The sequence below is a fragment of the Uloborus diversus genome, chromosome 2 (genome assembly GCF_026930045.1).
Source record: "Uloborus diversus isolate 005 chromosome 2, Udiv.v.3.1, whole genome shotgun sequence".
In the NCBI taxonomy this organism is placed as follows: domain Eukaryota; kingdom Metazoa; phylum Arthropoda; class Arachnida; order Araneae; family Uloboridae; genus Uloborus; species Uloborus diversus.
In genome coordinates this window covers 175,807,686-175,822,088 of record NC_072732.1, presented here as the reverse complement: position 1 = coordinate 175,822,088, position 14,403 = coordinate 175,807,686, and the positions used below count along the sequence as shown (strand labels likewise).

Sequence of the window (14,403 nt, the reverse complement as noted above, 5' to 3'; positions counted from 1 at the left end):
CTGGGCTTATATATTTTCTTTTAATTTTTTTTTTTTTTTTGGTTTTTACGTAGTTGGGTTTTTTGTTTTTTAAAAATAATTATTTTTATTTTACCCTTTTTAGTTAATTTTCATTGATTTAGTTATTATGATGATAAGACGAAGAATTTCTCAATCTTGTTCATTAATTGAGAGAGTTTATATCGTGAGGATTATTAAGTAACTTGCGGTGGTCTAAACTACTCATTATAGTAACTCTAGGGACCTAACTCGGCTTAAAGCTACATATGCTTGACCTTTAGCAAAAATGCGCGAACTCAAGTCAACCAAAAATAAACAGCCTGTATAACTCATGATGACGCGAGGTCAGAAACGTCGTCAGTCAAATCTTTGTCGCAGAACTAAAAAAGCCTGTCAAGAAAGTACACGTCGCGAAACTCAGTCCCCTGAATCACGACAAACACAAATGCAACATGTTAGTGATGAAATCGAATTAGTACACTTAGTAAACAAAAAATTCAAGCATTGAGAACGTTACCTGCATTTACCGCACGCTGTGTCACACGCAGGCACTCCCAAGGAGAAGACAAATCGATTGACGTCAGAATCATCAAAATTGGCCAAGGCGTTTAGCCTCCACAACGCCACATAGGAACAAACATATATAGACTCATAAACACATCACCTTTGCGTCGCGCACGCACAGTCGGTTAAAAGGATATCAGTGGCAGTTAGTCGCGGAAAGACACATTTAACTTCAAAATTTGTTTTAAGTATTCCCCCCTCCCCTCCCACATACTTCGCCCTTAAAATTATGCTCAGATAAAAGAAGAAATAACAACGTTAAATTCCATAAATTGCAGAATTTGAAATTTAACGTTGTTAATTCTTTTTTACTTTTCAAGCACAGATGTATTGATTCAACTTCAGGCTCATATATTTCCAGCAACTGCTTCCATAGAGTCCGTACAGATTTCAACTTATCTAAAACTCTTTAACTCATTAGTATACTTATCACTGTGAATTAAAACTGCAAAGAAAACCAATATGCAAGTCATTTTTCTCGAGGAAAGTAATTATAAGCAATTTCTCGTATAAAATCACTAAAAAAAATCTAATACACTGGTTCTACAAATCTTAAGTACGTTTTCACTGTAATACATACCCAGATATGTGCTATAATATTTATTTCGAATGTTTTTCTTATTTTGGCACTGTCAAGCTGCAAGAAAGGCACATTTTGCATCAGACCAGCGTTGTTCAACAATATATAGACATCTCCAACATTCTGAAGGACCAACTTCGCTTTTTCATTAACGTCTTCTTCTGATGTAACATCACATCTGTACCACTTCGCCCATCCTCCCTTTGATGTTATTTCTGTTGCAACGTTTTGCACTTTTTCCTGTGAAAAAACATATTGTTACGAGTTCAGTACAACTTCAAACTTTCTTTAAATGACGACACAGTTCTTGAGAAGAACACGGGGGATTTATTTACAACTATGTACAAGAAATATCGTTAACAGCTGCTAAATTAACCATAGCAATTAAGCAAATATCCCGCAATTAATCGAATATCGTTAAGCACTGTACATTACTCAGTACACCCCGCATTTAAATCCAAAATACGTGAAAAGATCAAATTCGAAAATCACAGAGCAAGCGCTAATACATTAACAGACAGCAGTGAAAACATGACTAAACAGTTAGAAAGCAAACTGACTGACTCTCATTCACAAGACTCCCGGCGTTTTATACCAACAAAGAAATATCCAGAAAATAATACAATGTTCTAGCAATTTCTCATATTTTCTTTTTATTCCATTCACAAATCTTAACCTTCAGAAATGGAGGGACCGTATACTTCAGTCGAATGTTAGGGGGTTGTATGTACATTACAAGAAACTATTTACAGGTTACGTGACTAAGATAATTTTAGATGAAAAATAATAGAATGAACGTCAAATTTAGCCAGATCACAAAAATTAATCATAAAAATAATTACTATTTACAAAATTTGTAACAATATTTTTAAAAAATACCGTAATAACCGGTGTTATCACACAGCATTATTGAACATAGTGTAAATATTGTTCATCAGATCGTCGGGTTAGTAGGATAACCGTACCAGTATCAGACAAGTTTAAGACATCGCTCTCAGGTTTCAATCAGGTACTCTATTTTCTGAGCCTTTTAATGCATTTAGAATTTTTAAACTATTTCTCTCTCATGCAACTACACTTCACCTAACGTTTGGCTGCTTCTGGATCATCTGAATTAGTTAATTCCCTTTTTATTTGCCCAATTTCGAAAAATGGTCCAACCCCCAATAACAGACACCGAAAAGACTGATCATACTCAGTAACAGATAGGATGAGGAAAGGATGAGTATGGACAGAATCCCCTTTTCCTCCTCAAAAAGTGCAAACGTTCCTTATTTTTAGAACGAAAGCGTTGTTTAATTCAAATGAACATGAAACACCAGCTACCTGATGGTGTCTGTTAATAATCCTTCCATCACTGCCTTGTAAATACCATAAAATTCACTGTATGATATAAATACACCTTCCTTGTATGGCTCATAAAATTCACTCTAAACACTAGATGGTTGCACCGTATTCATGGGCCGCAGCAACATCAGTTTTACCCGCCTAAAACTCTTATTGTTTCACTCCAAACTGTCTGTTACTGTAACCTTGTCTGTATGTTGCCGTTACCCCAGGGTTTCCGCTACGGTCGCATTTCTCGCAAAATGCGAAAATACTATTCAAATTACGACAAATGGAACAAAGCATTTTCGCTTTTTTGCTCCAATATAACAAGAAAAAGAAGGGGGGAAAAGTGTACAGTCAGAGAGAGAAAGCGATATGGAACTTAATCATATTTATAACTCATATCTAACATGCATAAACTGTTATTAAGTTGAACAATATTTCGTCTTAATGGGCATTTTGTCCCCCCAATAAATACATTATTGGGGGTTTTCAGAAAAAAAAAGTTTGCTCCCTCAATATCAAGAACAATTCTGAATTTTTCATTTCAAATTTTTAAAAGATATCACATAACGTGCATTTATTTCTTCGAAGATGTCAAGTCTGAATTTTAGCATTTTGCTAAAGACTTTTCCCCCAATTTTAGTTTTTTTGCTAAAGAATTTTTAAACTTGGCTTAAACGCTGCGTTACCCTCCTATAAGTAAAAAGTAACTACAAGTCAGTGACCGCTTATCTAAAGAAATTTCCACATTCAAATACTTTACTACATACTTTAGGCAAAATTAAATTCCTATAGCAGATTCATATCGAAAGGGTTAAACTCTGCGTCAAAATTCTCTTGGTTCTGACATGCTCTGATAGTGGTGCCAAGGGTGCCCATATAGAAGGGTAAGAGGGGGCTGAAGCCCCCTTCCCTTAGAAATGAGGACTTCCTTGCTTTTAGTGCTTCTTTCTTCTTTCTTTGCAAAAATGTATTAAATAAATTTCCAGCCATTAATGAAAAAAGTGATTAAAAATGTCAAATTTTGATATCTCTGATCTGTACTGAAATTGGTTTCCATGGGGGAAAATATTTTGCTAAATCATTGGAAAAAATTTTGAGCCCCCCCCCCCCCCTTAAAATTTTGCATATGGGCGCCCTTGAGTGGTGCCGACCACATTTTGTCTGTAAGAGTTAAAGCCTCTAACGCAACCCCGTTAGGAAGAAGAAGAAAACAACTAGCAAACGCGATTCAGTTGCAGAAGTTGCGAGTTTACTAGGTAGCTATTTTAGCTCCTGGACTAGTTCAAAATTCTCACTAACTGTTCGATCCGGTGATGGTGCTGCCATCTATCGGTATATAAAATAATGGAGGCAAGGCACTTAGTATGCAGTCCTCGACATAAATACAGTTGAAGTCAGTTGTGACTCTAGAATAGAATAGAATAGAATAGAAGTTGCGAGTAGTTGCAGACAGTAGCGTACCAAGAGGTTTTGCAGGAGTGACTCTCGCCAGGGGCGCAGCAGGCAGGGAGACAGCATTTCAACTGATTTAAAAAAAAAAAAAGATTTTTTTAAAATTTTAAATTTAAAAAAAACAAGATCTTATGAGTAGAAAATGCTTTTATAAATGTAAATGAAAATAAAATAAAAACTCGCAAGAAAAAGAGGAAAAAAAACTACCCTTAATTCTCAAAAAAAAAAAAAAAAAAAAATTTAAAGAAATAAAGGGGAGGGGAGGGGTTACCCCGTGGCGTAAAACACTGTTCCGATTCAATGAGTTTGCCGAATACTTGCAAACACAATTTGTATACCAGGTGGAGGGCGTTCCATGCCGGATGATTTCATTCTTTCAAGGGGCGACATTTTGTCGTGTATAGTTTTCCTTCGGCTCTAAGTATTTATTCTCATTATAATAAATAATATACGCGTAAAAAGTCTTATTTTTACAAAATATTGGAAGGAATTAAATAGTGAATATATAGTACTTTTATTTTGCATATGTGTAAATGATCGTGATTTTTTAGTCAATTACAGACTAGTAATGCTTTTTGTATTTACTTTGCTTTCCTATAAATATAATAGATTTTTTAAATGCTTTAATTTTTATTTAAAAAATTTTTACAGGGTTCTTTTTTTCTTTTAGTAAAAGTGTAAATTATATTTTTTTTACATTCTCCTAGCAGTGGTTTGAAACAAAGTCTATTAAAAGGTAAAGCTGTTTAAAAAAAATAAATACACTGCTTTAAACGGAACTGAATTTTTTTTATTCTCATTTGGTTCAAGGCCAGTGGCGTAGCTACTGTGTTTGCCGCCCGTGGCGGTTCCTCAATTAGCCGTCCTTTTGTTGTGAAATAACTAATATATTAAACTATAAAAGATGTTAAAATTAAAACTAGAAATTTAATTAAAGAAAAAAGAAGACGTAATTAATGTCAGAAAAACTTGCAAATGAAAAAAGCGGAGGGGGGGATAAGGGTCCGCAAATGGAAAAAATTGCTAAATTTAAGTCAAAAATGCAAGTTTAGGCAATTTTTAGTAAAGTTAGGAGAAAGGGCGGGTTGGGTTTGTTTTCGATTTTTTTCCTAAGTGTCTCTTTTAGTCTTTCTTTGTTGAGGTTAGGGAATTGGTAGACATCGAACGGAAATTTTCCGAAACCAAAGTTTTAAAATGCAGCTTAAGCTACTTTGAAGAAGTTAAAGAAATTAGGAATTGTCAGACATTCAATTTGAAAATTTTAAGCTTTGCAATGTGCAATTTTATGCTATCTTCGGCAACCCAATTACATGCGTAGTCTATGTCTAACGAAGGCGTTCGGGAACAGGTACCTTACTGAAGTATTTTTTAAATTGAAGTCAATTTTAAGGGCGCCTTTGGTAGGATGGGGAAGGTTCGGGTTCTTTCTTTGGAAAGTTTTCGGCATTGAGGTCTCGAAAACGCAATTCTAGGATAACTTTGGGGACGTTAAGGGGTTTCTTAACGCCTAAAGGCACTAAAAATGTTGTGAAGCCAGCCGGCTCTCTCCTGGATAATTTCCGTAATTGACATCCGATTTTAGGTTTTGTTTGATAATGTTAGGAGGAAGAGGGGGTAGAATAATGTTTCCCTACCAAAATATTTCTTGAAGCTGAAGTTCATTTGCTATAACCAGAGAAAAATACTTTTTTAATTTTATTAGCATTTGGCATAAGCTTCCAAGAGAAAAAGGATAAATACAGAAGCAAATTAAATGCTAAATTTTTTTCTTTGTTGAATTTGTTTTAAATTAACTTAGTAGCTATTATTTTAGTTTGTAGAAATATTACTGCTTTTATATTTTGCAATTATGTGTTCGCTCTTTCCATGAACTATTAAGCAATATTACCACAAAAATTCTCTCAGATTTTATTGTGTGTTCGGTTCTTTTTTTGAGCAATCACGATTGCTTATTCCTTTCATTTGACCGTCCTTGATGTCCGGTTCCTTTTTCAGAATGGACCAGGGCACCGCCGTCCACCGGAGGACGGAGCTGCTCCTAGCCTCCACTAGCAGCACTGTCCACCGGAATCCCCTCCTCCTAGGCGGTGGCGTCGTCCATATCCTGCATACACACACGTCTACACACAAACAAGTCCTTACACACATACAGACACGTAACCGCCCAGGAGGAGGAGGAGGGGCAGGCTTGGGAGGACATGAGTCACTTCTAGAAACAATAGCCTCCAATGAGTAGGGTCCTGTCGCAACTCGTGATTGCGAAAAACATAATTTGAATTCAAAATGTCAGAATTCAAATTATATATATATATATATATATATATATATATATATATATATATATATATATATATATATATATATATATATATATTTGTGTGTGTGTGTGTGTGTGTGAAAGGAATTGAAGCAACCTCTTAAGCTCCAAGAAAACGACAAAGAAAAAAAATCAATAAAAATTACACATACGTGTATTTTCGAATTCGAACCTTCTTCACTTAGGAAAAAAACGGTTTATTTCTGTTTTGGTTGTTACTTATAACTTTATTCACAAGGATTCGCCAACTTCCTTCGGTTTTTGAAAGGGGTTCGTGAAAAAAAAAAAAACGTTGGGAACCGCTGGGTTAGGAGATCAAGTATACTCAGGGTTCAAATGCTGTTTTCACAAATTTATATTGAAATATCGATGTTTTAAAAGCGTAATTTTAGGCTATATGATGACACTTTAGAAGAGAAGGTGGGGGTTGACTCCGGGAAAGTTTCCAGAATTAAAGGCATAAATATGAAATTTTTGGCTGTGTTTGCTACCTTAGAGAAAAAGGCAGGGTTAGGTGCACTGTCCAGAAATTTTTCAGCATTTCGGTCTGAAAACACATTTCTAAGCTATCTTTGGTGATATCAGGGAAATTGACGAGAGACTATAGTGCTGTCAAGCCTAAAAACATTTTGAAGCTATCTTTTGCGCTATCAAACTACAGAGTGGAGGTGGGAGAGATTATCAACGGGAATTATTTGAAATTAAATACGCTGAAACGCATTTTTTGACTGTTTGGCTAAGTTGAGGACCTAAACCAAATGCTGAAAAATGAAATTCGCTTACCTTCCATATGGAATGAAGTTAACAGGTGATTCAAAGTTGTCGGATAGATTTTTTACTCTCAAAAGCAAGAAAACAGAAATCCATTTCCTTCTTTTGAAGTAGTGAACTCTTGTAATGAATCCAAAATCAAAGCAAACTTTGAAACATATAAAGGCGCACCCTTTGAAGAGCAACAAATTGTTTCGTGTACCATTTCACACCTCATCCTTTCTTTGAAACCACATCATCCTTTTTTTTAAACCTTGTCGCCATTTTCCAGAAGTAAAAAAAAGCAAGTTTTTGTTTTTTGTTTTGTTGTTGGAGGTTTTCAATAAACTCTTAAAATACAGTACTAACTTTTAATTCATAACGAAAATTGGAAAATTTCATTGTATTCTTCCTCTGGAGTTAACCTCTACAGTCAAAAAAAAAAAAAAAAAACATGGGTCCCATGAACTCATGACCTCAGAGAAAAAACAAGGAACTGTAATGATATGCTAGCAAGAAAAATACTTGTTCTGTATCAAAGTAATTTAAATCTAGTAGTGATACAAAAGTCTTCGATTTCGAAGAGATTCTCTTTTTGCCTGCAGGAACAAATTAAAACCATAATTTCCTTATTTGAAAAATACGTTTATTTTTTCCGTATCAAAAGGGTCAATTTGCCGCCCCTCGAAAAGTGCCACCCGGGGCGGACCGCCCCTTCCGCCTCACCCTAGCTAGGTCACTGGTTCAAGGACGTACATTATTTATGTTAACTAACGACTTGCAAATATTATTTATTTTATTAAATTTATGTGAAGTGGTGAGGGGAGAACTAAAATTTTTGGGAAGGGGAAAATTTTTAATTTGCTTTATGAAATCCCAATTTTATCGAATGACAAAATTTGAGCATGCACACATATACATACATAACATCTATTGCGAAGGAACGTTGGAAGTCATGGAAAACAATTTAAAAAAAGAAAGTAAGGCAATACTGTCTCCAAATTTGTCGAATTAATTAGTCAAATGTCCCCCCCTCCCCCCAAAATGGGAGGTCACAGTGACTTCCATCGTGGCGACCCTGGAGAGGGGCGCAATTTCTTAAGTTCACCAGGGGCGCCAGACCCCGTAGGTACGCTACTGGTTGCAGAAGAGCTCAATATTAAAATAGAAAATGGAGTAATATCAAGCATATATTTGCCAATAACCAGCTCATATTAAAGTGAGTGCATTTGTGCAAAAAGTCAAAGGGAGATAGTCAAAAAAGATACCAGTGCTGTTCGAAATTAATAAATTAAAAAAACAAGAAAGAAAAAAAAACTGCAAAAAAAATATGAGCTTATATGGCCAACATAGCACAGCGTACTACCACAGCATAAATAGAATCACTTAAAAAGGCATTTCGACAATTGATTTTAGTTTCAAGTAAAATTACTTTCAAGTAAAAGTGTAGTAAACAAATGTAGGCGTTTTTAACGATATTTTACCACGCTACATTCAATGTAAGAATGAAACCAACAGCTAAACAAATATCGTGACTTGAACGATCATGAATCATGTTTTCTGTTGTTTGTTGTCAAATAGCCAGCACAATTCATCCTTATAGTTTGAGAGAGAGAAAAAATGCTCACAAAAATGGATTTAAACAAAAAGCAGGTATTTTTTTATCTCTTGGTTCCTTTTTCTCCAATTACGTAAATCAATACATAATGTCCTATTATCGACAAACTATCAGAGCAGCAAGATGCACGTACTAAAAGAAAAACAGTACAAAAATAAATAAAAAACGTAATTGTACAGGATGAGAAAAAAAAGGAACTTTTTTACAATATTTGCGTTTGAACTATTTCCCTTTTTAACAGATCTTCCGTTGAGTGACATTTAAAGTTGGGCTGCGGCATCGATGTCGATGTTTTCGAAACATCGATGCAAACATCGATGTTTAAGATTCCATGTTTTTCTAACAACTTATGAAATAGCAATTTTTGTTGCATCGAGTATATACTCTTGGACGCCCCCTCCCTCGAAAATTCGAAATGACGGGCCTGATTACATGTCGTCTGTTCTAAAGAATTAGACTTCCTTTGGAGAGCTGGGATGCCCACAAGAGGGGATTATGGCGCAAGTTGCGCCATCAGAATATTTGGGGGTGGGGGATTTTTTTAATTAATTTTTTTTATTTATTTTCTGATTTGTTTTTAATTTAAATTATTAATTTTATTTTGTATTATTTTATTCTGTTTTCGTATATTTCATTTATTTATTTAATTTGTGTGTGTGTGTGTATGTCATTAAAAATCAGAACTTTTCTAATAAAATAATAGCAATAATAATGATAATTGAAAATATATAAATAAATAAATAAAATATTTTTAAAAAATAAACAAAATAAAAAATAGAGATAAAACATAAAAAAGGGAAAGACTGTCAAGAAAAAAGGGGGGGATTTGCGCCATTGAAATTGGGGGGGGGATGGGCATCCCTGTTGGAGATAAAAGTTAGCATATGCCTTTTTCCAGCTCTACGTGTTAACTAGAACATTCAGTGTCATCCCTACATCGAGTCATATGGGCCTCATGGTAAATTTGGACCCGCTTATTAAATAGCATAAAAGCATAAAATCACCGATAGTAATTTAAGTCTTCAAAAGCGATCATTTTTAGCTCTTTTGTTGCTTTATGATTTCTAGTGGGGTCTTAATAATTCCAGTTACCAGTAGATATGTGTTCTCTCTTCCTCCACCTAAATTACTTTTATTGTTGCCATGTCATAGTTAATTATCACTAAGAATTTATGGGGTGCCATTGCCTCGAAAGGTTGAACTTCTTTTTGTGACATAAAACAGCACAAGAACGATTTACACCACAAAGAGTGAAATAACACCTAGGGCTTCGGTGAGAATCGAAACCACGACCTCCAGCATTCGAAGCAAAGCTTCAACCTCAGAGTCACAGAAGTCCCACCTGAATTATTTCCCTTGCAGAATGTGATTAAGATTATGATGAATTTCGATGAAGCCTGTTAAACACAATTTGGTGCAAAAAAGCACACACAGATGTAAAACAAAAAAAAAAAAAAAATCTCCTAAAATCAAAATGTAAAGAAAAAATATCTCTATCTGTTTAATTATCAACCGCTTTAGTCGCAATCTTTTATTGATATTCTTGCCTCCTCGTAAAAATAAAGCCATGAATAAATAAAGTCTCTTAAGGATTCGTATGAACCTGAAAAAAAAGAAGAGAGAGGGGCTGAAAGTTGCAACACTCAAAAGAATTTTCATGAATGAGTCACAGTTAGAGTTTCTTTTTGAAATTTTTAGACGACCCCTTCTCTCTTCCTTTCATGGATGCGCTCTTTCTCTTCTGTTAAAAATATTAAACCACCTGTGCCAGTTAGAAAGAGAGAGAAATTAACTATCCGCACTGACATTTACCACGAACAAACAAATAAATCGGTTTAAAATCTCAATTTAAGTTCCGCTTCGCTGATTTCGACTGGAGGCCAGTCCTCGCCCTCGAAACCGCCCTCAATTCTTCAGATGTGAACCAAAGTGTTGGAAAAAATCAGGGTCAGTGGCGCATCCCAAGGGTAACCAAGGTCGGCCAGGGGAGACAGAAGGTGAGGAGCGATGCTCGCGAAGGTCAGATCCTCATCCGAAGGACCCCACAGCGCAAAACGGAGTCGTTGTCCTACTCAAGGGAGGGATTCGTGTCAAGGAAAGTGGTCTGCGTCCTTGGGATGAGGAGGAAAGAGAGCTTGGGGAAGTGTCAAGCATCCCCCCTCTCTGATACAGAAACGCAGTTTATTGAGAAGGCCAGATCAAGCGTCCGACATTAATAAAAGGGACATCAATTAATCGTCTTTATTTTCCCTTTTATTTATGTGGTGCTTTTGAACAAAATATTTCTTGGATTTTGAATGACCAAGCCTAATGCATTACTAGGAGTGTCGAGAAGGGCGGGCCTGTTATTTAGGGGGGGGGGGGGGGTCAGGAAGGGGCAATGGAGCCCCCCCCCCCCCCTCCCTCCAGGTTTTGAGAAATTAATGTGTTCTCAGAAATGTGAGAGTGGTTTTGTTGTTTTTCAAAATTATATGCATTGACCTTTTGACTTTCCTTAGAAAAATTTTAAATGACGGGCCTGGAGAAAGGGTGGGTATGACTTTTCAACGATTTCGCCCTTGTCATGGACACGTCAGTCTGGGATAGTCAGTAACTGAGCTGGAGGCAGATCTCACCTTATTGAAGCTGAGGTTACCTTATCAACAAACTGTCGGCTGTCGGTATTTTTCATGTAGTTCTTCCTTAGTCCTGGCTTAAGAGTGGCAACTTACTGCTATTGCATATTTCCCCCAAAAGTGTAAAAATTGTAAAAACTGGCGTTGGTTTGGACAAATTTTTAAAATCTTCCTTATGTAACTATTCGAGGGGAGAGAATAATAATTCTAATTGAATGAAGGGATAAAAAAATATGGAGGGGGCCCCAAAAACTCATTTGTGAAGAGCCCCAAAATTTTTGTGCATGCCTTTGGGTTCGATAGTGTAGCTCAGCAGGGAGGTCCCATCCCACTCTTTAATGACTTAAACGGAATAACTATGCTTGATCATACTTTTTTTTTTTTTTTGATGTAACACACATAATTACAAAGTTACTCTGTCTAAAATACGTTGGTTCTTATATTACTTAAGAGGTTGTTTCGTTTGCTGAAACCACTCGAGAAGTTTATTTTATTCTGAAGTCACTCAGGAAGTTCGTTTGATTGCTGAAATTACTCGAGAAATTAATTTGACTTTAAAATCATGCTTATTAATCGATTATGCAAATCTCTTGATCATCATTAAAGCCATTAATTGATTTAACCAGTGTTTTTCTTCAATCAATTAATAGTATGACTGCCATTTACCCTTTCAGAAATATTTGCACCGAAAAAAAAATTTAAAAAATTCATAGGATATTTTTTTTCCAAGTACCAAAAATTGGAAAAACAAAAATAAACAAATACGCTTCACAGCAAAAAAATAAAATAAAATGTTTAGGACATAATTCTGGGCGGTTCTTATATAAAATGACCCCCTGAATTCAAATATGACAACCGTTTTCCCCCCTACACTTCCCACTTTATTGAAATGATGCCCCCAATTTTTTCCAGTTTTCGAAAGTTTTATGACTTTTATTTTTATTTGGTGGAAAAAAAAGAAGCATTAGATTTGCTATTAACACTCTTCTGGAGGGCTGAACTGGTGTAAAGTTCAAAAGGAGGAACGTTTGGAGCAAGTTGGGAGATTCGTGGGGGTATCCCCCCCCCCCCCCAAAATATTTTTTAGATCATCAGAACCGATCTTTCTTTCCTGGGGGTTAGTTTTGCAATTTTTTTCGCTTATTTTTTGGCACGGAACCAGAGTATAGGACTCACTCCTATGAGCTCTATGTCCGAAAAACTTTTCACGTTGAAAAGAAATGTAAAAAAGAAAAAACAAAGTATCGCATTTTGCATAGTCAGAGTCGCATCGCAGATATTCTGTAAAGAACCTCCTCGTATTATTTATTCACCATACATTCAAAGATACATTTATAATTAAAAATGAACTTAGGTATTCTTCTAAAGTAGCATTAATGCATATATTTGTATTTCTTGGGATGCCCCGGCTCCAGTTTTTATCATTTCATGCTATAGTGAAAAACAATGGGGGCAGTACATCCCCAGTAATATAAATATTCATTAATGCTATATTGTGGAATTCATTTTAATATTAATTATATCTGTGAATGTTAGTTGAATAATACGGGAAGGTTCTTTACTGAAGATTTGCGATGCGACTCTGACTATGCAAAATACGATGCATCCGAGATATATTTTTTAATGTTTTTTCATAACGTGAAAAGTTTTTTCGGGGCTCATAGGTATCAGTCCTATACTCTGGTTTTATGCCGAAGAATAAGTGAGTAAATTGTAAAACTAAATTATTTTTAATTGTAAAAAATTGTAGCTTAGAAAAAGAGATCGGTTTCGATGATTTAAAAAATCTTTTAGGAGGGAATACGAACTTGCTCTAAATGTTCATGTTTTTGAGTTTTGCACCTCTTTAGCCCCTCAGAAAAGTGTTAATGGATAATATAATGCTCCCTTTTTTCCCAAATAAAAATAATAGCTATGTCAAAAACTGAAAGAAAAAAAAAGGAGGAGGCATTTCCAAATTGTGAGACGTGATGGGGAAAAACGGTGGTCATGTATGGATTCAGGGGGTCATTCTACTTAAAAATCACCCAGAATTATTTCAGAAACATTTTGATTTTTTTTTTTTTTTTTTTTTTTTTTTTTGCGGGCAGTGCTACTAATTTTGAATCCATAGCAAATATAGGTAAAAGATGAACTATGTTTTCTCGTTTGATGCAAAATACTTTAATTTTCTCAAAAGAAAGAAAGATTATTAATAAAAATAAAAAACGCTTCGCTCCTCCATAGATAAATTGGTAAATTGTGTAATCCTTAATAATAATAATCAAAAGAAAAAAAAAAAACAGATTAAGAATCAAGCAATGAGACAGAAAATCTTTAGTTAAGTTCTCCTCGGAAAACTTATATCTTACCTCATTAATGTCCCACAAGACAACTTTAGCACCTAACTCTGCTGATTTTATGGCCAACTCCCGGCCTATCCCTTGAGCGCTACCTGTGATGAGAATGATTTCATCTCTCAGATCTTTTTTCCGCCTAGGCAAAAGAGATCGAACTGTTTCAAAACAAAAAATCCATATCAATTTCACACACAATGCTGTAAAGTCCCTGGAGAAAAGAGCGATAGAGCACAGACTGTCCCACATAGACATGATCCTAGAACAGTTAAAAGCTCTACTCAAAGATTAACACCACCAAACTCGTTTTTGAGGCAACACTCCACACAAAAAACTACCACCAGCGGACTTATTATTGAAGCAGGATAAACACTCCACACAAAAATCTACCACCAGCAGACTTGTTTATGAAGCAGGTTAAATACTCCTCACAAAAAACTACCACCACCGGACTTGTTTTTGAAGCAGGCTAAACTGTCCATACAAAAAACTACCACCAGCGAACTTATTTTTGAGGCAAGTTAAACGCTCCACACAAAAAAATCTACCACCAGTATTATTATTTCTTAGGCAAAATGAAATCTTACTTAGATGGAATAAGTTTACTAATTGCCCATAGGGAAAACCGTGAGAAAAAGGAAAGTTGTCAAAGTGCACGAAAACAATTGAAATGGACAGAATTAACGCAATCGCAGTGGAGTGAAAGAAGTGTTGTTGATTCGTGAGTTGCAATTTCCTTCTCCATCGAGGGAGATAATCGTGAACGCGAAGGATAAGTCTGCAGGAAATGGTCAAATCAATGAGGAAAGAATTAACTCCTGCATAACCGACCTTTT

General features: G+C 35.4%; 1 protein-coding gene across 1 annotated transcript in view; it reads right to left on the bottom strand.

Moving 5' to 3' along the window:
• The window catches only part of LOC129216174 (short-chain dehydrogenase/reductase family 16C member 6-like), a 27,206-nt gene extending 13,067 nt beyond the window's left edge, over positions 1-14,139 (bottom strand). The window contains 2 exon segments of the mRNA XM_054850348.1: positions 1,145-1,384; positions 13,583-14,139. Of these exon segments, the coding sequence (XP_054706323.1) occupies positions 1,145-1,384; positions 13,583-13,822 (480 nt within the window). The 5' untranslated portion in view covers positions 13,823-14,139.
• Positions 14,140-14,403: the final 264 nt, after the last annotated feature.